This window comes from Hippocampus comes, unplaced genomic scaffold (genome assembly GCF_001891065.2).
Source record: "Hippocampus comes isolate QL1 unplaced genomic scaffold, H_comes_QL1_v1.1 scaffold142, whole genome shotgun sequence".
NCBI lineage: Eukaryota > Metazoa > Chordata > Actinopteri > Syngnathiformes > Syngnathidae > Hippocampus > Hippocampus comes.
In genome coordinates this window covers 87,001-113,519 of record NW_017805482.1, presented here as the reverse complement: position 1 = coordinate 113,519, position 26,519 = coordinate 87,001, and the positions used below count along the sequence as shown (strand labels likewise).

The following is a 26,519-nucleotide window of genomic DNA, read 5'->3' as shown; positions in this document are numbered from 1 at the left end:
TCTCCCACCGGTGTTGGTCTCACCCAAGAAAACTTTGATTTGGGCGGCAAACCAGCGCGCTAATGAGGACGCGCAATATGTGCAGTCTTGGTCCAATTTGAATGGCTGTTGTTGTGTGTGTGTGTGTGTGTGTGTGTGTGTGTGTGTGTGTGTGTGTGTGTGTGTGTGTGTGTGTGTGTGTGTGTGCGTGTGTGTGTACGCGCGCGCGCGCGCGCGCGGAGCAGCCAGAGGCGGGGCGAGCGCCTCCGTGCGGTGACGTCATTGATGTGCTGCCTCTACCCCACGTGGGCCCGCCGCCTTCCGATAGGCAGATGTGGTCGTGGTCTTGGCGAGTAATCCGATTGGACAGATAGGTGCTTTCACGGTAGTTCAGCCCCGCTGCCTGTGTGTGGCAACCGGGCTAAACTGGACAACTGAGGGGGAAACGCGAGATGGTGGAGAGCACCATGTTACGCTTTTAAAGAATCTCCTTTCTTTTCTTTTTTTTTTGTTTTGAACGCGGAAGGAGCCGTTTTGGAGTCGTATTTTCGCCGCTCTTTCGGGGATTACGGCGGCCAAATTCCTGGGAGGTTCGCGGTGGAGGCTTGACGAGGAGAAAAGTACTTTTGTTGGAGCTCCGACCGCATCGCCGTCTTCTTTTTAGCCCGCTGCTCCCCACGGTGTGGCCGGGTGCGCTCCGGAGACGGGATGCTCCGCCACGCTGTCTTTCGGACGGATTAAACGAGTGGATTGTAGCCTGCTGTCTCTTCCTCGGTGAGGGGTACGTGTAAAAACGAGCGACGGGTCCCATTTTCTCGGCTTTCACGTGACATTTTAGGGGGCTTGATCGACGCGCGCTCGGAGGGAAGACTGCCGTTGCTTGATTCTGCTCGCCAGTGTTCTCTTCTTCTTTTTTTTTTTTTTTAATTCACACTTTCAACCATAAACCGCCGTCATTCGTACACCACCTGCGCAAAAGTGCCTACTCCCTTTTTTTCCGTTGTGTTTTTTTTTCAAGCAAGAATCTGTTTTGTGTGTGCGTGTGTTTGTGCCGCGACCGAATAAGGTCACCCTCGAGGCGCTGCTGTTTCTTTGGCTTCCACTTACTGATTGCATTAGTCTCACAGGGATTATTAGTTGCAAACAAAAGTGCGTTTGATTGTACCCCTGGTGATTAAACCGCGTCGTTCTCCCAACACAGGCTATTCACCCCCACCACCCCCCATCCGCCGACAACAAGCCCCTCGGCCGCCTGCTCTTTTCAACCATTTTGCCAAAGGTCCTGCAGAAATAAACAAAGGGTCGATTTCAAGATGTATCCACAAGGCCGACATCCGGTAAGAGGCACTTCCACCTCTGTGCGTTGCATTTTTGACATATTTTTTTGGTGGTGTTGACATGGTTCCTGACTGAACTGTACTCCCCACCCCCTTGCACCTCATTGAGTATCTCAAAGGTTATATTTCAAGGCGACATGTTTGATTCATGTGGTAGTTTTTTTGCCCATTCATTGTGTTGGTAACAATCCCAATGTGATCAAGTCAAGACGGGGGCCATTTTGGGGTGGCTCGTGCACAAAGTAATGCTCCAAACTCGTGACTATGTTTTTCAGGCTCCTCACCAGCCTGGCCAGCCTGGCTTCAAATTCACTGTTGCGGAGTCGTGTGACCGAATTAAAGATGAGTTCCAGTTCCTCCAAGCCCAGTATCACAGGTAGTGTTGACAAAAGATGTCAGCGCTCACTCTCTTGCGCTACATTGCCAGGTGAAGGCTAATATTTGGTTGCACGCGGAATGGAAATGCCCTGTAATCCGCTGCCAAGTGGTTAAGTGAGTTATGCAAGTGACTGAGCGTCTGTAATTGACACCTGCTCTCCTATTTTAGTCTTAAGGTGGAGTATGACAAGCTGGCCAATGAGAAGACGGAGATGCAGCGCCACTATGTCATGGTAAGATAATGTTGCCATGGGCCGTAATTATGCGCCCAAATTGCTCGGCTTGTTGAGAGGCTCGTTTGGGCGGCGTGAGACGGCCTCTATTGTGATCACCTGTGCGGTTGTTAGGGCGGCTCGAGTGTCACGTACGGGCCTGCGAAATCCCCCGGGAGGGTTTGATGTAGCTGGTGGTTACGAGGCGGGGGCCGGTGACTGACAGCCAGGCGGTAGTGGGCTGAGGCTCCATTAAAGCGCAGCCATGATCTCGAAAGGTCGACGGCCACGTTGCCCCCCCACCCCACCCCTCCGTGTGTGCTGATCTGATTATTCTCCTAGGAGACCCGCCGCTTGTGCACATGCACGGCCGTAAATGGGGCCGTGGCGTGTGGGAAAGTGCACCCAACCAAAATGGAGGCGCTCCCACGCGGCTCCTTTTTTTTTTGGAACAAAGTTCCAGTGTGGATTTGGAAAACATAGGCGTGCCTGTGACGCGGGATATTTAGCTGTCACCTGACGCAATGAGAGACCCCGCTGTCCGAGGTAAACACGGCGGGCGGCAACACGCAGGTTGAAGCCAAACCTTCTTTTTTGGAGCGGGGAAAACAACATGTCAAGCCGACAGGGAGGAGGTTCGACAAACGCGTGAACAAGTACGAGGTGTCCGCTTACACGGCAGGGGCTCCGATCTCAGACAGAAGGGCTCTCTTGTTTGAGACTTTTTTTTTTTCCTTCAACGCTAATGGACTGAATAATGCATTTGCTTCATCAAAATAGACACTGACTGGAAAGCCATTTCTACCCCAGCTGCCACCTGTGGTCTGCCTGGATTCAGCCACACACTCTGACCTGGCTAGAAATAACACAAGTGTTGTGCAAACACTTAAGACTGAGTAAATAGATGTCGTGGACGTGGGAGGCTGCTGATCAAAACCTTGAACGCTTTGATGCTCCGCGCCGTCACTGGAAAAAAACAGAAAGTCAATTTCTTTGGTTATTTGTCACGCTCAGATCCGATTTTGCGTCTCATCTTTGCTGATCGTGATCCCAATTGTGGCACGGTTGACGCATTCACAGCGGCCTCAGCGTGCTCAATTCAGATATTGATTGATCTTGTCTCCCCGGTGGAACACAATTTGAACAGGGAAGCTTTGTTTGGATTTTAAAACTATTGCATCCCATCTGAACGTATTGACAAAACCTATTCATAAAGGCGTCAAAAAGCAAAGAATGCACAGCGCGTGCTCGCAGATCATCCTTTAATGGTCATTCTCATGACGTAAGCTGATCTCTTACGAGACTTGCGTAGACGTCTCTCATGACGTCAAGGAAGACGGCGATCCAAATGTTTGAAGTGCTTCAAAGAAAATGTCGCAGAGCTCCAAATGTGCGCATTAACAAAAACAAGTTGAATATGACTTCCTAGTTGCAACGGTATATTGTACTAAATGTCTCTCCTGTTTGCTTTGCAGTACTATGAGATGTCTTACGGCCTCAACATTGAGATGCACAAACAGGTAGGCGCCCTCTAGGGATTTTTTTGTCTTGGGGGGGTGGGGTCAACAAACCTGCTCTGAGACCATGAACTGTGTCCCACTCATGAGGCGTATCCATTTTTTTGGTCACAATCAACCCAAAACACAATTGCCATCAATCTATTTGTCAACATGAATCATTTTTAGTGCCCCCACCCTCCCGCCCCACCTCAAGGATTCTGAAGAAGTCCTCAATAGGGTTGAGGTTCCATTCCCGTTCTACTCTGAAAGTTTGTCGCATATTTTGCAGTGTGGCGTTGAATATTACGTTGCATGAGACTTATTTTACTGTGGGAAGCATGATTCCTCTTTTTATTTCTCTTTTTTTAAGATATATTAGACAATAATCCGTTTAAAAAAAACCTCCCATCTCACTCGGCTTGATTCCCCTGCGTGCTGGGACACGGTGGCCGTCCACCACTGAGCCACAACTCTGGCCATTGGAATTCCATCCAACATTCAAAATCGAACCTCCTCATCGGTTAATACAACTGTGAATGTCTGAGCCCACTGGAAAAGTGATTCGTGGTGTAAATGCACTCACGCTGCTCTCTAACAAGTTAGAAATCTTGTCTCGGTCAAATATTGTGAGTCTTGTAAGACACCCGCCTGGGAGTTCGAAATCCTGGATTTATCTCAACCTGTTGATTAGATTTAAGTAGACTTTGGCTGGCGGGACCTTTGGCTTCCTGATTAAAGCGAGCCTATTAACGATCAGGGTCAGGGATGGTCGGTAATTACAGCAAGGAGGACAAAAGTCGTTTTGTCAATGGTTGTACACCTCTCGTTATCGGCCACCTAACTTGTATCTTGGTCGAATGTCCTTCTGTCTAAAGTGTCTTAAGGGTTAATGTGTCCGGATCAGAGGGTTCAAAACGAGTCGGGGCCAACAATCTTACATGTTCCATATGTCGCCTAACGACGCTCCCATCTCTGGTCCAACTTCAAAATTGATGGTGGGCGGAAGTTTCATGTGTGCGGTGTTCCGTGTTGAAATGATCAGAGCAGAAAACCGCAAAATGTCTGATTTTCTATTTTTGTGTGTGGTGTGACACCGTTGGAAGATTTGAAAAAAATCCCCACCGGGTTTTGGTTCTTGACTTAACGTGCATATCGTTGAGCGTAGCTTGATTCTTGACTTTGTTTTCACTTTGGGTCCGCATCGATCTGTCTGTCTGTCGGGTTCTTGACTTGGTTTTTGACCTGGTCCTTTACTAATCCTAGACTTGGTTCGGCACATGGCTCTTGACTTTGCCCTTGATTTGTTTTTGACTGGCCCTAGACATGTTTTGATGTAGTTCTTGCCACTTTATTATTACTATTTATTAATCCTTGACTTTGCCCTTGATTTGTTTTTGACTGGCCCTAGACGTGTTTTGATGTAGTTCTTGCCACGTTTATGATTATTATTTTTTTAATCCTTATGTCGACCAGGCTTTGCACTTGTTTTTCACTCTTCATGCTGTCCCTATCCATAGATATATTATCGCTGCTGTAGCGCTCATCATCCTGCTTACACACCCTTCAGTGGAAATGCGAGCCCAAAACAGCACCGTGGCGCTTGAAGTGCATTAAACCACATGGCTTAAGTCCTTCGATTCCCGGGTGTTCAAAGCAGTGCGCTTTCGTCCCTTCCCCCGCCATCACCCCCGCTCGGCTAATGACAGTGCCGGAGGCGCAGGGTGATCCATCAGAGTCTGGGCCTAGTGTCACGCTGCCACATGTCTGTCAGACCCAGGGCCACTCTGATAGCTTCTGTCAGGCACTTATCGCCAACCAGAGGGCCGGCGAGGGGGATGGGAGACGAGTAGCAGAATAGAGACTGGGTGGGAGGAGGGGCGACAACTCCGGCTTTGTGTAAACAGGTTAATCGACTGATCCATTTTAGCAGCTGACTTTTTTTTTTTTTTTTTTTTTATCAGTCCCCTCAAAAGAGCTGCGGGAAGTGCTTGAATAATTCATCAGCGGGGGCCCTAACCTGCTGAACGGCGTGTTTGTGAGCAAACAGTGTGGGCCCCGTCCATACAGCTCACCCAGCTTCTGCGTAGGCGGGGGGGAGGGGGCGGAGTAGATGGCGAGCGTTAACAGGCGAGGCTGGGATGGATTATTGGATGCACACAAGCATATTACTTTCCTGCAAGCAGAATTTATTCCACAGTGAGGAAATCCATTCCTATAACCGTGCCTTGGTTCCTCAAAGCGCGCCGTAATTCACATTTTGGCATGCGTACAGCGGCCCCGACGGACTGAGGCCATGCTGCTATTTGACCGCCCCCACCACCCCTTCCCCACCCCCTTCGACATCATATATGACGGCTCGGTACATGCGATGGCTGCTGGTAATCACGGTCATCTGTTGCTTGTTACCTCCGTCCGATTGGGCTGTTACCTGCAGTCGTCATTCAGGAATGGGGAGACAGAGGCTGTGGAATTTTTTTTTTTTTGCAGCCAAGTAATTGTCGCAGCGGGGCCAAAACAAACAGCCAGCCACAGGACTTGTCTGCTGTGTACATACAGAAGAGGCATGTGGAGGAAAGTGCAAATGGACTACGTCTTAATAACCTCAGCCTGCTGGTTGTAAGGTCCGTTTATATCAGCCATTTTGCATTTTAACAAACTATTACACCAGAAGCTTTCGACTGGGGTTGAGCTGTTCGAAAATTCCTTTGTTTGAAGGGACTTTTATGTGACGCGGATGTTTCACAGCAGCCTGAAAACGCAATGTCACAGTTAAAAACAAAACCAAAATGGGAATGAGGGGCGTGGGGTGGGGTTATTGGAGAGTTTGTTGAACACTCTTCCTCTAAGGTGTGCCTTTGCCGCACTGCTCGTGCATTGAACACAATCACATTTGCAGAGAATACATGTCATCACATATGTACGCAAGCTGAATGATTTTGAAAAATAATATGCGACTACTTTTTCACGGTCCTTGTCCCATGTATTAAAAAAAAAAACGCGAGCAATATATCAATCTGTAGTGTAACTAACAATATTTACAATAAACAAGATCAGATTTGTCCCTTCTACTTTTCGTGTTTCATGAAATACATTTTGGGGCCAAAAATACAGATAACTGATTAATTTTAAAAAATGTATTTATTTTCCGTAATTATAAGGACTTTAGTCTGTGTCGTTTTTTTTTTTAATCACCGATAGTGATACAAAATGTCATATTCAACACATTTCTTTGATATATGTTGCACTGTATTTAAATTTTTTTTTCAACAAAGCATGACTTTAGAATGTGTGTGAAATACAGTAGTGATCAATTACTTGCGCTGCTCACCTAAGCAGAGCTTGTTAAAAAAAAAATAAATAAAATATACTTTGTTTTGAATGACAGGTCCATTGAATAACAATTTTTATGGTATTTACTGAAAAAGTATTTCTGTGTCGTAAATAAATAGACCAGTGTTACAAATGGAAATGGTTAGAGTAGCTAAAAGTAAAAACTGTAAACATCGGCCAAATGGCAAAGATTTTGGCGGACATTTGAAGGACCATAGTCGTCCGATTAATCGGTCGGGCCCTAAATTGTGTATGTATATATATGCACCTCCCCGATTGTTTTGCCTGTGCTCAAGTTTTCAGAAGCCCAAATGAACAATGGCCCTGTTTTTACTCACTCTTTGTCGCGGAAGTGTACTGTAATTCTCCGCCTGCCCGAGAAACAGGCTGACTAGCGATTCTCGCGTGTTAGTTCAATTTGGTGGCCCTTTTAAATCTAACAGGTCAAGTACTGTTTGTCGACAAATCACGTGACCAGTTGTCCTCCCCCCAAGCCCTTGTTATTTAATCCTAGTCAGTTTCTCGCCTCGCTTCTCCAACTCTGCCGACGGCTCCGGGCAAACACCTCGCTGCTGCATGCCACTGACAAAGCAGGCCGAGAGTGCTCTTAAAGTGGTGCTACACAAGTCCGAGTACCTGTAATTGTGTAGCGGCAGCGTCAAGCTGGCCTCTCAAGGGCAGAGCTGTCATCTGCTGAAAGTGACAGTAACCGCCCGTTTTTATCTGTCAGCGGCGCAACAACAGGGGGAAAGAAAAAACTCCTCCCAGCTCTGCACTATATCTTCTTTTTTTTTTTTTTTTTTTTTTTTTTTTTAAGCATTTGAGTCGAGTTGACACCTTGTGTGTGTATTTGCATGTTCGTGCGCGAGTGTGAGAGAGTGTGCTGCCAGTTGCTGAGGGCCCAGCGGATGAGCCACCTCCTGACCTCTGTGGGCCAGCTGTCACGTTGACGCTAAGCTACAGAGGAACGGGGGCCGTGCGCTCAAGGCCTTCTCACAAATCCCGTCAAATGTTGGGCCGCTATTGACATGGCTTATCTGGACAAACAGGGATTACGCAGGCTCGGTTGCGTTTCAGCCATTTCTGAAGGCCCTTCTTGAGCTCTGTCCCGAGCACGCACTCGAGTGCGTTAATACAGAGGCTCATAAAAGCCTTTATCTAACCGACGTCATTGCTTGTTGATCAGGTTTATTCTTTTATAGGGGTCAATGTCTTTCTTTTATGCAGACGGTTATCTATCGTGTTGTCTTAAGGACTATTGTATCCCGCGGGTCTGATAAACGCATCTGGGGTACAAATTGGAATTGTTACACCATAGTTCCGCTTAGAATGGCAAACCGTTTCTCGTATCATGCGTTTGTCACCATGGAGGCGTGATGGCGATTGTTTAGTCATGTAAATAGTCTGATGTCATACTTGGCAATCATTTATCCAAACAAGATCGCTACACGTTACTGTACGGAGCTGTCAATGTTGACATTTGTAAACGAGAAAGACAAATAGAATTAGGGATGAATAATTTTGATCATCTCATTGCAATTCCCCCGCCGCCATACTGCGATTGCGATTTAACATGCGATTATTTTTTTTTTTTGAAAAGTTATCCTCCATTGTATTTTTAAAGTAGCAAGCAATTTACACTCATCACAAAAAGTTGGGGATATTTGGCTTTCGGGTGAAATTTATGCAAAATGTATAAAAGTTCACACGACGGATCATATCATGAAAGTAAGACATTTAAGGAGAAGGATGAACTGGTGATTTCCTCATCTCAAACAATTCATTGAAACAAAAGGTAACAACAATGGTGGGTACGCCCCAACAAAAAATGTCAACGTCTCACGAACTCGTCACGTGCCCTTGAGCATCAATTACAGCTTGCCAATGACGTCTTATGCTGTTCACAAGTCGGCTCATTGTCTGCTGCGGCATGGCATCCCGCTCTTCCCGAAAGGTACTTCCGTCTGAGAATGTCCCGTTTGAGAAGCATCACAATGGCATGGTGCTGTTGATGCGTTGTTAGGCGTCGTCTTGGTTTCATGATGTCAAAATGCGAACAGCATGATGAGGACGAGTGTTGAAACAGCAGCTCTAACCGAACCAGGATGTTCATTGGAGGATTCAAGGATCAAACGCCTGTTGTGAATTTTGCCCTTAAGCTCCTTGTTAGAGAACGGCAACTTGGGCAAAAAGTACCGAAACATTTAATAGTTGGACATGTGTATTCACAAGCTTAGAGAAGGTCACATTGAATTCACCTGGAAAGGCTTGAATACATTTTAGGCTCGTCCTGAAATTTCACCCGAAAGCCAAATATTTCTAACTTTATGTGAGTAGTACATGAATCTATATTACAATAAACAATATCCGATTGATGATGCATAAATGTTTTGGTTTCCTAACTCAGGCCTCCATTAGCTCAGACAAAAGTAAATGAACCGTAATTTAACATGAAAGACATCTTATTTATCGACTTCAATTAGTATTAACTCAGCAAGAACTTTGGCTTGCAGTTTTTTCTAAACGTTCACTATGACAACTTTGCAAATTTCTACAAATCAAGTGTGGCGTAAAAAAAAACATATGCCAGTAAGTCATAAATCAGATTACAAAACGAATGCAAACTAATCGGTGGCGTCAATTCCATTTAATTATGTTTTATGAAGCAATAACATGTAAACATGTGGACTGCACTTCTGAAGAAATTAACAAGACTAGGCTTGCCAACTTTGATGCTATCAAAAAAAAAAAAAAATGAGTGTACAGAGCAACCAAAGTGAAACTCTCCAAATTGCAGCCTAATTTATAAATTGCATTTTATGACACTGTGATGGTTGGCCCGGTGGCCGAGTGGTTTGCTCGTCAACCTAACAGTGCAGAGGTTGTGGGTTCGATCCTGGCTCCGGCCTTCCGGTGTGGAGTTTGCATGTTCTCTCTGGGCCTGTGTGGGTTTTCTCCGGGTACTCCGGTTTCCTCCCACATTCCAAAAACATGCATGGCAGTCTGATTGAACACTCCAAATTGTCCCTCGGTGTGAGTGTGAGCGCGGATGGTTGTTCGTCTCTGTGTGCCCTGCGATTGGCTGGCAACCGGTTCAGCCCAAAGACAGCTGGGATAGGCTCAAGCACCCCCCGTGACCCTTGTGAAGATCAAATGGATGGATGGACACTGTGATGTAGATTTGAATTGGACTCATTGTTCCGGTCGAAATACAATCCACTTTCTGTCACTGTACAAGAAAGAAGATTTGTCTGTATGTAAACAAAAAAACACACACATTGCTGAACAAGATAAAGCCCGGTCAACCCCCCCACCCCTCCCCTAAAAAAATCCTATATTTCCATCTGGCTGGCCACGCTAAGTGGCTCTTCATGTTGCAGCTTGGGTCAGCGGATCTCGTTGTGTTGCACATTACTCCCCAATCTCTCTGGCGCTGCTCAGAGGTAATACATCAGGCTGCCAAAACAGCCTGGCATTTCTGCCATGTGTCATAAATAAGATGGCGGTCCTGCGAAGCACACTTTTTGTGTGCGTGCGTGCGCGTGTGTGTCCAAATGAAAAATCGGAGCAAATCCCTGTGATGTGTTTGTGTTCCGCAGTGGCCCTGGGATGAACTGCAGCTCATAAATTCCATAGATGATGTAGCTTTGGCACTGTTATTTTTCTGCTCCCAGTGCAGAGCTTGAACCTGAACACTCTCATCTTCCATCCCTGGAAGAAAAGAGCAGGCAGAGCAAGCCAGCTGTGCAGTGTTTTTACAAGGGCGGGGAGTGGATGACCCCCCCATCCCTCGGCACACCTCCTCCTCCTCCCCCCACTGCTCCTCTCACTCTCGCTCGCCCTCTCGGGTTTTTTTTTTCTTTTTAACCCAGCATTCATTTTGCAGCATTCATGTGATCGACAGGCCGAAAATTCAATTTAATGACCTGCCTCCAAGCACGTAATATGATTTTAAAGCCTGTTACGGTCAAGGAGAGGTTCCATTTGCATAATGATCCGAGCAAGATAGGGCTGCAGCCGTTGCCATGGCGCTTGCGGGACAGGCGGAGGAATGGAGGCAGGCCTCTGTGGATAGATTGGGGGGGGGGGGGCACACTTGCTTTGCACTGACAAATGGACCACGAAAAAGGCAGCATCACCTCCCGTAGCATTGATAAGTTTACCATGTGTTCCCCTTGAGGTCGTTCCGCTGTGTCATTTTTACACGATGCCCGAAATGTCACATGTAAGCAATGCATCGAATTTGCTTTGTGGGGGGGCCCCCACTTTGCGGGAATGCGGTCACGCCGTTGAACGTGGAGGTTAAGTGCGGGACGGTGCACTCTCCGGCGAGGGGGAAGCGAGAGAGGATCCTCTCAATCCGGCAGCACTCTGCCTGGCTGCCGCCTCATATCCGTTTAGCATGGAGTGCACTCTCAGCACAGCTGTGCTCCATCCCCCTGGGCTCGCCTAATGTTTTAAATCTTTCAAATGTCAATATCACGCTGTTTAGAGGATGTTGAGTCAAGCAGTTCTAATTGCCGCTGTAATTGACTTAATCGGCGTAAACATTAAAGGCGGGGTTACGCGAAGCCACTGTCTGGCTCATCTTTTCACGTCTCCTTTTGCTCCTCTGTTGTCTTCCAGACGGAGATTGCCAAACGGCTCAACGCCATTTTAGCTCAAATCATGCCTTTCCTGTCGCAAGAGGTAAGCTGCGAATGGAGCCCTCGAAACGCCGTCACGTTACACTTTTGAGATACTTGATGCCTAGATTGTACCACTTCACGCCGAATATGCAGTTGGAACCTCTGAAGTCGAACGTGGGAACGCTGGTCGAGCTTCCGTTTGTTTGCAGCTCTAATTTCAAAGCAACTTTGGACAATGGACATACAAATGATTCATTCCGCCCCCAAACGTTCATCAGGAAGATTTTTAACTGTACGGGCGCTGTTTTGAAGTCTCATTTTAACACTCGTTAACTGTTAAACAAGAATAAGTTAACCTCTGTCAACATTACAACCTAAAAACATGACACCTTAAAAGGAGATGTCTTTTCACAATTCCATCCCGTTTCCAGGTGCCTTATAAAATGTCTCTTGACCTGTTTTGGTCCAGAATTACAGCACACTGGTGAATTTCTTTTTTTCTGTTGAGACACTGGATTTTAATGACAGTAAAAGCATCTGTTGTCGTTACTCGCGGAGGTGGCACATCATCATCCAGCCACCTAATTGCACACCACACACTCGATTTGTACAGCGGATACCTCACCAAACACACTTTTGAGTCTGCTCACTTCACTCGTATATTCTTCTCTGAACTATTACCTTGTTGAAGCGCGTTGTCATTTTGGGGCTAAAAACAAAAAGGGCTCCAGAATCAAACCAATGTGATGCTCTGCAGTGAGGTCAGGACCACTATTTGAATTCCAAAGTTTTGTGTGACATTTTTCCCCATTCCCAGCCCCCCCCCCCCACCCCCTCCAAATGTATTAATCCATTTTCAAATGGATCAATTGAAGAGGTTCCACTCTACTTCAATATTTTGCAAAGAGCATTTGCGATGACATTGTAAATGAAATCAAAGTGGGCGGATTCCGAGATGAGCGCGCGTGTCCTCATGCTTGTGTGTTAATGTCGTCCCACAGCACCAACAGCAGGTTGCTCAGGCAGTGGAACGGGCAAAGCAGGTCACTATGACTGAGCTGAATGCCATCATCGGGGTACGTGGACTTCCCAATCTGCCTCTCACCGTGTGTACCCCCTTTTTATTCATTTTTTCAAAAAAACAAAATTGTTTTGTGCCTATAAGGCACAATACATGTTTGTGAATGCTTTTCATGTATCCTATGTTGTCAACTGTTGATGCTATACCTCTTGAAATTCATTGATGCTGCTTTGAACATAATGACTTTATATCTCGATCTATCGCATATCATTTGTTTTTCCACTTTCACGCAGCCCCAGAACATATTTATGTGTTGATGTTTCTGGATAAATTCCAGAGCTGCATGGGCTACAAGTGGAGCTCTGAACTCCCGCTTCGGTCTCTGTGGCGTCTTCACTGCCTTGTTGTGCGTTTATAAATGAGAGCCTGAGAGCTCTCGAGAATCCTCCTCTCAGCCGGTATTGCTTTAATTGGTTAAGGTTTTAACGAGGAGCCTCATCCTTCACTGCTGACCTGGATCGCCGTGGGAATGAAAAGGCTGAGGGCGGGGGGTGAGCACAAACACAGCCGGCTGAAGCTGAGGCAGCGCACGCGGCAATTGGCCGTCCACGCCTCCGCTGCGCACGAGGGCGGCACTCTGCGTCCATCGCCGCCTTCAAAACACCATCTGTTCCTCATTGATCAGCACCCTCCTACCGCCGCCGTGATTGGTTTCACCTTCGCGCTGTCGGTGATCGACTCCACTCGCAGAGTCTTTACGGAGGCTGGCCCCGCAGGCTGATTGGATGATTGGAGCCACGTATTGGAATTCAATTGATGCCCCCTTTGGGGACTTTTGGTTCCAGGATGATTTTTCTCCACAGAATTTTTCTGAGTGAGTGTCTTGAGACGATGGATTTTTGTCCCAGTTGGACTGAACCAGATGTTTTACTACACTTCAGGAAGGGTGCTTGGTGTTGATGAAACAGTACTGATCCGAAGCTGCGCCGCTTTATCTGCCACCCAGCTTTGACTTTTTTTGTCATCAATTCAGTGTGAAGGAGTCAAAAGGTGCCGCGGTCATAGGTGATTGTTCGGCATGTTTGATTGCGATTGTTGGGGATCACACCCGATACCAGGAGTAGTTGCTCTCTCATACTCAGAGATACAAAGTACGCCACCTTGAGAACCTTTGAGCAAATTTCACTTCACACCATGACAGTTAATTGTGAAAAATCAGTGGCTGGTATCGGTAAACATCATTACTCCCCGATACCTTGAAATCAGGCATATCGGCCCAATACAATACCTGGTGTTGGTACTTACAAAGAAATTGTCGGAAAAAAATCAATTAGAAGAACACTTTTGCCTGGTTATTGAAATATTTTGCGGCTTTATCAGTGACTACAATGCGGTTCTACCACCGTTTTGTAAATACAGTTGAGTTGAGGGATTTTTTTTTTTTTGGGTCCCGTATGCTGCGTTGTGTTCTTGTTTGGCACCCACCCTATATTATGGAGCATTCAGGCCCCCGCCCGTGACCCGCTGGCCGCTCATGGCGCAAGAGTTGGTGATGTAGCTGCTGTATGTTTTACGAACACCTTCCCATCCGTTATTCATTGAGGAGAAGCTCTGCAAGGCATGCCAAAATCCTCATGCATATTGTAAAGCAAGGTCGGGTGAAAGAGCATGCCAGGCAGCCTTCAGGAGATGGCCGCATGCCTTATTGATGGTGCTGAGGGCCATTAATAGGATGCAAGTAGGGCAGCTGCACGTGTCGAGATGGCTGCGAGTGGTTCCGGTTTGAGTTGCTAATAGACCAAATGTCAACTTAGCCCAGATGTACCTTTCCTGAAGTTTGTGCAAATGTCTTTTTAATTTATGTTAAAATGAAGGTCAGTTGTGTTTTTGCGCGTGCACCTAGAACAATCGTGCAATATATGCACCAGAAAGCTGTCAGATTGAATCAAGCGAGTACACAAGCGATAACATGTCGTTTTATCTGATGTGAAGAAAGAATGTCTTTATCATGGAAGATTGAATTTGAAGAAACCAAATAGACTCTTTTATTTATTATTGTCATCATTAATGGTGCTCTAATGAGGGCTCTTGCTGATCAGCCATGCGTATTGGCCATTGGTGGCTCATTAAACACAATGAGCAAGGATTGCTTCCCCCTGCTGACGACCCTTAATTCCCCTCGTGGACACAATATTATAAACACACTTGCTCTCCTAAAAATTTTTTTTTTTCCTCTGGCTCTACCTCGCTGTCCTGGACGCAGTTGGTAATTACGTTGACATAGTCTCTGCCCTGTAGTGCAAATGACGGGGTTGCAAAGTCAAGTCATGCCAGCCATTTCCCAATGCAGGCCTCTCAATTTCCAGGACAGGTACTGCAGGACGAATGAAGCAATTAACACCAAACCTCGGCGGTCTGCTGTTTCACCTCCCCGATCTTTAGTGCTCGATATTGGTGAAGTGGCGATAATGGCCGCTGATTGAAGCCATTCTTGTAAAAGCGAGGAGGCGCCCGTCGTAACGGCGGCTGAATTATTCAGCTGGCTCACAGACGGGTAATAAATTGCTGATGTTTTTATTGGTGTCTCAGCTAAGTATTATTTAACCTTGCTTTAAACTGCTTACTTCCATGCTAAGGGGCTTTTAACTCCCATCCATTTCCCTGTGCCTCTCAAATATTGATGGCGAATATGGGAGGGAGTGAGTGCCAGCGTGGGACCCCCCCGCTCGTGGCTCCCACAGCAGCCCTCCCGACGCACACAAAACGCACACTCCAAACACTCCAAGTGAGACGGCTGCAGTGCCAGCTCTTGGCACTTAGCGTCGGTTCCGTCTTTTTAAGTGTGCCCGTGCAAATGATTCATGTTCTGTTAATCCGCGACCATGAATATGATGGAGGTAAAAAGAGGCTGCTTGGATTTTTTTATTTTATTTTTTGGGAAGTGTTTTTAAAATCAGGTAGTTGTTTAAACCGCAGGCTGACAGATTCCTACACTTCCTCGCATTGCTTAAGAGGATTGCTCATGGGTGGCGCAGAGGAGCATTAAGTGCTGCGGTGCTGCTGTGCACGAGTTTACCTGAAGTCAAATGTTTACTCTCCATTAAGTGCAGGTCGACTCAAAGTGGCTCTTTGTCGTTACTGTTTCTTTCACTCGAGATGCTGCTCCTGCAGCACAATCAAGCGTCGTGTTCCACGAGTCTCGTGCGTTAGTTTTGTAAAAAAAAAAAAAAAAGCGCGGGGGTGAACACAAGTCAATGTTTCTACTCTCATGGGTGCAAAGCTACGGTTGGCACAGTCCAGAAATAGCACCGCCCGGAGTCGCATTCTGATCCCGCCGGTAATAGAATGCGTCAATGTGTTAAGATCATCAACAGATCAGCCTTAGTTCTGTTTAGTACGTGCGCTCGACTTGCCTTTTCCCTCTGACCCACTTGGTGTCTTGCGTGTCGACTCTCAGCAGCAGCAGCTGCAGGCGCAGCACCTCTCCCATGCCGCTCACGGGCCTCCCGTCCAGCTGCCCCCGCACCCTTCTGGCCTGCAACCTCCCGGCATCCCTCCCGTGGCGGGCTCGGGATCGGGCCTGCTTGCGCTCGGAGCCCTCGGCAGCCAAGCCCACCTTCCGGTAAAGGATGAGAAGAACCACCACGATCTGGAACACAGAGGTGAGGTCCAATTAGCGACGCCCCAACGTGTAGACGAATGTCGCGACAGCTGCGTGGATGTTCAACAAGGGTAAAACATCTCATGGCGGAGCGCTCCTCCGTCGCTCTATAGCAAGTCGCAGGGCCCTTAGGTGATGAGCACATCCTGTCTGTTCACATTCTGTCGAGGTAATGAGCTGATACATTCCCAGCCCATGACTGCATAAGCTATTCAACAGCTTTAGCAAGCCGATAAGTGAGGCATCATGCCCTCAAGTTGATTCTCGCACGTTCTGCCAGGGGGAGGGGGGGTGGGTCTGTTATGATACACTAACTGGCTTCTTTTTCCTTCTTTATGCTTGACTTCATCTTCTTCGTCGTGACCGCCATGGCCATGTTCGCCGCACAGAGAGCACGGTGAGTGTGAAAGTAACAATGACTTTTTCATCCTCAGCATAGTTGTTGTTGTGTGGGTTTTTTTCAAAAAAAATTTTTATTAGTCTAAAGCAGTGGGATCCACAGGAAGCACAGTAATGTGCTTAACACGTCTGCCTCCAAGTTCTGAGGTTGGAGTTAAGAATTTGGGCTCTGTCAAGTTTTTCCAGGCAAATTGAAATCTCGAGTTACTAATGCCATTTGTTTGGCCGCCCCCCCGTTCTCAAACCGAAACATTCACCGACAGTCTGAAATGACTGGAAATGCATTCCATCCGCAGAACGGCGTTCTATTTGCTTTCCTTTGATGATTCCGTCTGGAAAATAGCGGGCAATATAGAAGGAGGTGAAAACACAATTCATGATGATGAAAGCGCAGTGGGTCCACGAGCACACCGCTGCGCAGCCGTTGTCGTTTTGGGTACGGAATATTGATGACGCTCACTTTGGTTACCGCTCGCCCGATACGGTCACCGCCACCATCCACAACGCAAGCACAGCTTTTGCGGTGCATTGTGGGATGCGGTGGCCTTTTTAGTCAACAGAGACACTCGAAACAAGGAGCTCATCAAAGCTTCAAGTTCCGAGCCTTCTGCAGCCATGCTGATGCTATTCGTAGACTGAAAATAATGGCACATTATTTCATTTTTATTTTTAAAAAATGTTGGTCAACCGGGGTGTCTATAAATCGAGCTTCCGCTGTCCTGTCTTTAAGTGAATTGAAGACTATAAATAACGGTGAATTTTCCATCATCGTGATCTGTTGTTTGTTTGTACGTGCGCTACGATCGCTTTGGCAAACATTCCCGGCCGGCCTCTTGCCTAAAGTCAACAGCTACACGCTCCAGCTCACCTGCGACTGTAATCAGAGCTAGCAAGATAGAAAATGGCTTACAATGTTGAAAGATGGAGGGAGGAAAAAAAAAAAATCTCCATTCACAGATCTAATGGAGTCTTGCTTGCCTCATGCTGACCCCTCCACAAAGTTCGGTGCATTTCTGTCAACTCGAGGTGCTCAGGGAAGGGCCAGAAGTGGAGACGGCCTGGACGGACTCTCACAGCTGGCCTGGGAGCGACTTGGGATCCTCCCGGTGGAGCTGGAAGAGACAAAGTAGACGGACGTCAAAAGGCTGCTCCGGCAAACGGCCTGTAGAAAATGGATGCATCCAAAATAGTTTTTGCATATTCTCATCCAATGACAAAACAAATGGAAAACCTTTGAGAGGGAAGATAACAAAGTTAAGAATTGATTTGAAATGAGGTTGATCATGGAAATCCAAAGTGTTTAAATCCACGAGGGAAATGACTGGTATCATGCCGCAGAGATTAGAAGCCATGTCATTCATTTCATGACAATTATTGAATGACGTGGACATCCCTTGTCTTTAAAGGATTTATTTGATCCCTTCCACTGTCTCTCCCTTCTGTTTACCAGCTCGTTCCCTCTTCCCTCTCCCGCTTGGCATGTGATGAATATTTAGAGGCACAAATGGGAAAGTGTTTTGATTTCCTCGTGGGCGGACCTTCCCAAGCGTTTAATTTGAATGGCTGTGATCGCTGATGGCTTGCGATGGGTGGGTGAGATTGGGTTTCTGTCGGCCCGGTCGGCTCAATGGGTTCAGTCATGTCTGAAGAAATGTCACTCCCGGGGCGATTAGCGGGACTTTTTTGTGTTTTTTTTTTTTTTTGTTTTATTTTGTTTGTTTCTGCGCCCTCGTCCGAGGTCATCTGATAGCTCGGCGGTGACTTTGGTTAATGAGTCACGCTAAGCATCCCTTTAAAGGTCAGTCATTATCCAGACGGTGGCTTGTTGCCCGGGCTGCCAGTCCGTCGGTCATTGTTCACTTCTCCAGCCCGCCGCTGACTTGTCCACATTATAGCTTTTGTTCCACGCGGGGAATCGAGGGGGTGGGGAGCCGCTGGACTCCTGCCCAGTTCCTCCCATTCAGTTGGCGTCTGGAGTGCGCCGTCTATGTTTGTGTGGGCGCGCGGGCTCCACCGAGAAGCGCCGGCCTCTGTCCCACGGTGCCGTGGCCACTGGCAACGTGGAGGTTGTCTTTCTGCCTCAAAAGGCCGGCTTGACACGGCGCCCGAGCACAGTGCGGCAATCAATGCCCGCCGCATCCACATTCTCTCCTCCCCGCGCGCTCTCACGCTTAGCCTGAGTGACGGCAGAGAAAAGGCCCTCTGTTCAGCCACAACACTCTGCTCATGTCCCCGTGAGGTTGTTTGTTGTCCAGCTCTGAGGAGGAGGGAGCCCCCGGCTTAGAAAACAAGCCATCCTCCTTTCAGCTCAGATAATGGCCCATTCTGTTATGTGGCCAGAGACAGGCTTGTGTGTGTGTGTGTGTGAGAGATTGGGCTTGGCTGGTGTCAGGGTACACTTTGGTGCTGGCTCACAGCTGCATTTTAAGAGTCTGCGGCATCCATAATTGCGTAAATGAGACGCTTTTAGTGTTTGCCTTGGCACGGGGCGTGTTCCCTGTGAGCAACTTGTAACAGATGAATGATTCACTGGTAGATGAAAAGCTAATAAAGCCTTTGTTTGCCTTTCTGCTTTCAGAATAACTCAATATCGCCATCCGAAAGCTTACGCACAGCCAGCGAGAAGCACCGCAGCTCCTCCGACTACAGTTTGGACTCCAAGAAGCGCAAAGTGGAGGAGAAGGACAGCATGAGCAGATATGTACGTCCCCGAAAAAGAGACGATGCGCATCAAAGGTTTCTTGAACTCACGCGTGCTCTTCGTCGTAACAGGACAGCGATGGAGAGAAAAGTGATGACTTGGTGGTAGATGTTTCCAATGAGGTGAGCAAACAGCTTATTAATGGCTCTTTTTGGCAGCCGTTAAAGTCGGGGATGGGCAAATTAAATGATGGAGTGGCGGGGGGTGGGGTCACAATTTTTTTGCTCGCGCTAGTCGGGGGGGGGCGTGTTTGAGAAAAAGTACTTTCAAATGAAATGTGGCTGAAGTAAAAGGATGAAATGTGTGCACTTTTAAGATCGGTGTTGTGGTGGCCACTTGGGTTGAACTCTTTCTTCCATGGCTGAGAAATGAATCGAGGACATCGGTCGCCCATCCTCGATTGAAATGACGTTAACTGTGGCCACTTTTCTCCAGGACCCCGCCACGCCTCGGGCCAGCCCAGCACACTCGCCGCCCGAGAATGGCATTGATAAGCCCCGCCCCCCCAAGAAGGACACACCCAACAGCCCCGCATCAGTGGCGTCCTCCGGAAGCACCCCATCCTCCAAGGCCAAGGAGCTCAGTCATGTAAGACGCAGCGGAGTCGCTTCAAAGTAGGCCAGAAAGGGGTTTAAAAGCGCCAGCGAAGGGATGTGTCCGAATAAAACCAGGACGTTTTTGGCAGTGGATTAGGCAATAGCTGTCTCTGCTTTAAGTGCATGACTAAACATCAGGGATAATATTGTCCCGAATCAGGATCAGTCAGGTCGTCGCTGTTAATAGCTCAATGTATTTAACGATTCGGGGATTTTTTTTTTTTTTTCCTTCCCCCTCTGCCTCACTGAAAGATTAAAGCCAAAGCAGTAAAAGGATAAAAAGTGCCTATCCCCATTGTGGCTGTAATAGGTTTTAGAATAAATAGCAGTTTATGGCTCTGCAGGACTGTAAGCGTTGTCAGAATTAGACCGGATTAAGTTGAGTTTGCTCTCAAATCGTCAGTCTGAACGCTGCCCAGCTTCCCAGATTGTGAACACATCTCGCGCCGTCGTTCCCTCGACAGAATGACAAATCCTCCACGCCTGGCCTCAAGTCCAACACCCCCACCCCGCGAAATGATGCCCCCACCCCTGGCACCAGCTCCACTCCTGGGCTCAGACCCATCCTGGGCAAACCACCAGGCATGGAGGCTCTTGGTAGGTAACATTCTCCTCTCTCTCTCTCGACATTGTAAAACGCCGCTTGGCTTTCCCATCCTGTTTGTGCTCAATCTGCTGTTACGTCACATGCTAATGCTAATGCGACGCGCCGCCGCTTCCTTTGTCTACAGCAGCCCCAGCCCTGCGTACACCTCTGTCCATCGCAGGCTCCTACCCAACGCCTTTTGCCATGATGGGTCATCACGAAATGAACGGAGGCCTGACGAGCCCCGGCGTGTATGCCGGTCTCCACATTTCCCCTCAGATGAGCGCAGCAGCCGCCGCAGCTTACGGGCGCTCCCCCATGGTAACGCACCCGCTTGTATTGACAATTTGGCACAGAATATCTGGAGAGTGCATATTGATAACGTTTTACCAAGGAAGATATTTTATTGTTGTAGTAGTAGTATTTTTTTGATATCTGTCAGAAGCTCAGATATGATCATTTATTGGATTATTTTAAATTTCAGAAGAACACATGTAACCAAAAATTGTATTTTGTTTCGTCGGTCCGGAAGCATGTTGTTCCCTTGAATTGCAAATAAATTCTGGATCTGGCTCAAGCTTCCTTTTCGCTCCGGCTAAGCATTCACTTCACAGGTGACAATGGTTGAAGCCCGATATGAGGTCTTGAATAATCTTGCTTCTATTTGGTTCTCTTTCAGGGGTTTGATCCTCACACCCACATGAGAGCCCCGGGACTTCAAGCGAGCCTCACCTCCATCTCAGGAGGCAAACCGTAAGTATTACACCTTATTTATTGCAGCGGTGCTAAACCCCCACCTCGTAAGGTGAGGTCAACAGTAAATCGAAAACCTTTTTTTCCCCCCCTCCCTCCAGTGCTTATTCATTCCACGTGAGTGCCGACGGCCAGATGCAGCCTGTGCCTTTCCCACCCGACGCCCTGATCGGCCCCGGAATCCCACGCCACGCTCGTCAGATCAACACACTGAGTCACGGCGAGGTGGTGTGCGCCGTAACCATTAGCAACCCCACACGCCACGTCTACACGGGTGGCAAAGGCTGTGTGAAAATCTGGGATATCAGCCAACCTGGCAGCAAGAGTCCCGTGTCCCAACTGGACTGTCTGGTGAGGCGTGCCGCTGATTCACCGCTCACTCATCGCGTGCATTTTCACAACCGAGTTTGTTGTTTTGACAGGTACGAGCTGTTCCAACAAACGCTCGGTCCGTTAGCAGTCGGATGATCTTTTGTTGCATGCAGGGGCCACGCCAGACACACCCACACACTGCGCTGACAGCTTCACTTTAACAAAACAAAAAAAAAAAAAAAATAAGCGAGCTTTCATTCAATAATATGCCCTCTCGACCGCAACATTTTGAAGGAAGGAGCCGTTAACTATTACATGACATTTTGCGAAGAATATCAACACAACAAAGGAGACGTGACCGTACATATCTGTTGAAAAGCGAGCCGACTGGCTTTGAGAAGCACTCGTATTGATTTGTTATGACAGCTGTTTTTTTTTGCCACTTCTTTCTAAATCTCCCCGAAGCCGCCTCGCCTCGCGCACGCATTGATTGGCTTTTTGTGTCCTGTGTGCAACAGAACAGGGATAACTACATCCGCTCGTGTAAGCTGCTGCCCGATGGCCGCACATTGATCGTGGGAGGAGAGGCCAGCACGTTGACCATCTGGGATCTGGCCTCTCAGACGCCGCGTATCAAAGCTGAGCTCACCTCCTCTGCGCCGGCGTGCTACGCCTTGGCCATCAGCCCCGACGCCAAAGTCTGCTTCTCCTGCTGCAGTGATGGAAATATTGCCGTGTGGGACCTCCACAATCAAACTCTTGTCAGGTGGGAAGAAAGCCACTGCTTGCGTAGGCTGCTTCTAGACGGCGGAATTTTATTTTTTTAATTTGAGACATGTGTCATGTTTGTCTTTTTATTTTGCTCGTAGGCAGTTCCAGGGTCACACGGATGGCGCGAGCTGCATCGACATATCCCACGACGGCACTAAGCTATGGACCGGAGGCCTAGACAACACGGTTCGCTCCTGGGATCTGAGGGAGGGTCGACAGCTGCAGCAGCACGACTTCACCTCGCAGGTACGACAAGCGGGGCAATGCGAACAAAAGGCACGAACGACGAGGCAATCTTTGGTCATTGAATTGTCGCGGCGATTCTGCTTGCAGATCTTCTCACTCGGCTACTGCCCGACTGGCGAGTGGCTGGCTGTGGGCATGGAGAGCAGCAACGTGGAAGTGCTGCACCACTCCAAACCAGACAAGTATCAGCTGCACCTGCACGAGAGCTGCGTACTCTCCCTCAAGTTCGCCTACTGCGGTATGAAGGCACACAATAAGCAAGGGAGACCTTTAACATATTGTCTTGTAACACTAACTGTTAAAATAATTGTCACTTATATTGAATGTCAAAATGTTTTTTTTGTTTTGTTTTGTTTTTTTGGGCGATAAGGTGAAAACAGTAAGGTCTACGTACGCTTGTTTTGTTAAAACTCAATCCCTGCCACCACAGACTTTAATGTGCACAGCTGGTCTTATGTTTGGACTGTTTGAATCAACGAAAGCGGAATGAATTGCCGAAAATATTTTATCATAATAAATAGGTCTGAATAATTTTGAAAAATAATCTCATTATGATTTATTTTATTCCCTCACAATATTGCGTTGTTTTTTTTGTTTTTTAATTGACCAGGTCCTCTTTTATTTCTTTACTTTAACAAATTCAAGCAATAAATTCATCTCTATAAAAATGACATCAGATTTATGATACATAAGCGTTTGGGTTTTATAGATTAGGTTTATGCTCCAATAAAGGCACTTTATTCACAGACTAATATGAGAGATGCTTAATGTAGCTTCATCAATTAGAGTTGTTAGCTTACAAAACAGTTTATTTGCACTCTTTAAAGCGCTCACTACGACAGCTTCACCAAATTCGACCCAAAATGTATCGCCTAAACCAGGGGTGTCAAACATACGGCCCGTGGGCCGGAACCGGCCCGCAAGTAGGTTCAATCAGGCCCGCAGGATAATGTAAAAGTGAAAAAATGCATTAAAGACACAGAATTAATATTTTTAATCAGGTGCAATTCATTGAGTATGCGCAAGGGGACACTGTTTTGATCAGAGAAGAAGACAACAGCAGCCTCAGTCTGTCACTGAGACAGACCCATGACAGCAGACGCTATCAATAGCACTCTCACATTTACACATTTAATAGCACTCTCCTTAGTTTGTAAGGTGTAGGCAGGGATTACATTTAGATTTTATATGCACGTGTAAATGCTTTAAAACTTGCTTTCTTTATGAATCTTGTTTAATCTTAAAGTGCATTACTATATTTTTCAATACCAATTACTTGTTAAAGTTTGTACAATCAGTGGGATCAGTTGCAATGCATATATTTGAATGATAAAAGTAAATTGCACATTTGTCGAAGGAAATGTAGGGTGCTTCATGAAATGTTTTGTAAAAGATATGTTCATTAAATTTCAACATTTTCCTAATGTTCTTGTGCTTCTTTATACCAAAACAAAGGAAAGACATATTGTTTTGGTTATTTACAGCACAGTATTGTATCATTTTAATGGTCCGGCCCACTTGGCATCTACCAAGGCCGTATGTGGCCCACCATGTGAAATGAGTTTGACACCCCTGGCCTAAACCATAAGTGAGTGCGCAATGATATACGCTAAAAAGTAAAATAGCAGCACGAATGAAGCGCTGTTGGGAAACTCAAGCGAGCAGTATTTTCTTTTTTTTTCTTTTTTTTTTTTTTAATCGTGGTTTTGGTAGATAAGAGGATGTTCTTAGACAGCAACGACATCTTTATTTATTTATTTATTTACTTCGGTCGATGGAATTAATCTCCCGCCCCCACCCCCACAGGGAAATGGTTTGTTAGCACTGGGAAGGACAACCTGCTGAACGCTTGGAGGACTCCCTACGGCGCCAGCATATTCCAGGTATGCCGATCAATATTTTCTTTCTGTCGCTACTCCAAAAGCACGTACACATTTGAACTAAGAGGGAGGTCGCCGCGACCGCCGTCCGCTCCCCTTTCAGTGAAACTCAAGTGATTGACTCGACAAATAAGTGGCTTGGAAGGCGAGCCAGGCCGCCGCTTTGACAATCGCTGCAATCTAATATTGCACTGTCGTCACCCGATCTCCCTCCCTCCACTTGAAATGATGCATCCGGGCCTGAAATGCTTCTCTTTGTTTTCTTGACAGTCCAAGGAATCCTCATCTGTCCTGAGCTGCGACATCTCCACGGATGACAAGTACATCGTGACGGGCTCTGGTGACAAGAAGGCCACAGTGTATGAAGTGATCTACTGAGAGCGCAGCGCTTTGGCTGCCGAGCTCGCTCGCCGCGCTCAGGACCGGCCGGCGCGCTCCTCCTCCGTGGACTCCCCCCTCACAGACAGCGTGGATGTTGCCTGCAGCCCTCCCTCATGGACGGACGACCAGGAGGTTTGGCAGTGCCAGACCAAGGTGGATTTTTTTTTTTCTGGGCCCCACCCCCCCGGATGTTGTGACCTTTGGCTCTGCACTTCCTCACTCATCCAACTAACACTTGTACAGCGAGAGCGGTTCCCAAAGGCACTAAGAAGAAAATAATGTTTTGCTGAGAGGTTTTTTTGGGGTGGTGTGGGAGGGGGGGTTGTTTTTTGGATATTGCTTCTAATTTTTAATGTGGGAATAAAGTTCCATGACACAGCAAGAAGCGGCGCTTCGCTCTGGAATTTTTCATTGGAGGTCCTGTGAAAAGTGTACATAATGGAGTTTAAAAAAAAAAAGGCCTTTTTATAGATTTATATTTGGGTGTCCAATTACGCTTGTGATGGTTCTTTCTTGTTCTGTGTTTTTCTTTTCCCTCCGGGGATGAAAATTAGATTAGGACTTTGTAAGAGGATATTCTATTTCCTCTCCACCCCCCCCCTGCTTTTTTTTTCCACAATGGTTGCGCTGGATGACCTTTACAGAAATCTAATTTGGATTTTTTTTTTTTTTACCCCCCTTCTCCTGAAAAACAACCTTTCCCCCCCTCACTGGAATTTGCTTTAACACAGAACACAACAAAGGGTTGACCCGTGGATTTTAGCGGTGGATAATTCGAGAAAAAATCTTTTTTGTCTGACTGGAAGCGGGAAAACCGTTGGTCTGTCCTACTTTTTCGCTCAAACTCTGGAGGAGGAAGAAAAAAAAAACCCAGCTCGGTGAAGACCTCACTGTGGACTCTGGCTGCTTTCAATAACATTCAAATGGATTATCTACTGAAGGACTGATGGCTTTTACGGAGAAGCAGCTGGGTCTTGATTTTTTTTCCAGCCTGTTGATGTGACGCTTCATTGCCTCGTTCAACAAAGTCATCCGTCTAAATGGTCCTTTCTCTTGCTTGCTGGTGTTTTTTTTTTTTTTAAATGCTTCGTGACTGATATGCAAGTCTTACGGTGGCAAGTAAACGTCATCAGCACATATGACAATTTGCGTATGCTGTTTGCTTTCCGCGATATTTCATAATATTCCACCACAACCCGCCCGTAGAGGACAATTGTCTCGCCGTAAACGCATTCGAACTCGCATCCATGTCGTCATCCTTGAAGGCTGTACAGTTGGCAGTTGTTGAGGAGTCAATAAACTGTTTTCGTATAAAAGAGGAAAAAAAAAAAGCACTATGGCTGTGACTGCTGATCTGCGTATTGCGAGGACAATGGAGTACGTCGTAGTTTTTCACTTTTCGATCATTTAGTGCCATTGTGAGAGACAAGAAGGCCTCTCTGGATTGAGGTTTAGGAACTTTTCTCCTCAGGAAGGTACGAATTTGAAAAACTGCTAAGAGCTGACTTGATGTCACATTTAAACCGACTTCATATATCCTTTGTATCCCATCAGGGGTTACAAAGGATTCGTGGTCATCTGTGTGCTCCAGAGATTATTTATATGCATGCTCTTATTTGGGTCAAATTTAGTGTTTGTCGCTGTGCTTCAGGTCTCATCATGGGCTGATCTCTGAGTCAGATTTTTTTTTTTTTTTAATAATTCACTCAAGATACTTAGATTTGAGCTGACCTTCTTCATGGAATTTGTTCTGGTGCATAAACAATAAATCCCAAAAATATTCAGAACCGGGGAAAATGTAGAGCGCAAGTGAATTAAAATCGCATACAAAAGGACATTCTTCTGTGAG

At 46.9% G+C, this 26,519-nt stretch overlaps 1 protein-coding gene across 5 annotated transcripts; it reads left to right on the top strand.

Annotated features, from left to right (window-relative positions):
- Window positions 1-315: 315 nt before the first annotated feature.
- Window positions 316-26,000, top strand: tle3a (TLE family member 3, transcriptional corepressor a). 5 transcript variants are annotated; one of them, XM_019875974.1, is made up of 21 exons: window positions 316-760; window positions 1,181-1,316; window positions 1,592-1,692; window positions 1,864-1,927; window positions 3,382-3,426; window positions 11,362-11,424; window positions 12,365-12,469; window positions 15,845-16,046; window positions 16,435-16,442; window positions 19,023-19,145; window positions 19,217-19,267; window positions 19,581-19,733; window positions 20,206-20,338; window positions 20,473-20,648; window positions 21,007-21,080; window positions 21,182-21,431; window positions 21,911-22,158; window positions 22,262-22,409; window positions 22,497-22,647; window positions 24,216-24,292; window positions 24,560-26,000. In XM_019875974.1, the coding sequence occupies exons 2-21, from the start codon at window positions 1,293-1,295 to the stop codon at window positions 24,665-24,667; spliced, it is 2,304 nt and encodes a 767-aa protein (XP_019731533.1). In that variant the 5' UTR covers window positions 316-760; window positions 1,181-1,292; the 3' UTR covers window positions 24,668-26,000. The 5 variants fall into 5 exon arrangements, with proteins under 5 accessions (XP_019731533.1, XP_019731532.1, XP_019731535.1 ...); XM_019875973.1 differs by having other exon boundaries at window positions 317-753; window positions 15,842-16,046; XM_019875976.1 differs by having other exon boundaries at window positions 317-760; window positions 12,365-12,439.
- The last annotated feature ends 519 nt before the right edge of the window (window positions 26,001-26,519 follow it).

Coding starts and splice junctions, on each gene's coding strand:
- tle3a (XM_019875973.1), top strand. CDS start 1,293: ATGTATCCACAAGGCCGACATCCG. Junction 19,734..20,205: donor AGGCCAAGGAGCTCAGTCAT/GTAAGACGCAGC, acceptor TTCCCTCGACAG/AATGACAAATCCTCCACGCC. Junction 22,159..22,261: donor CACAATCAAACTCTTGTCAG/GTGGGAAGAAAG, acceptor TTTTGCTCGTAG/GCAGTTCCAGGGTCACACGG.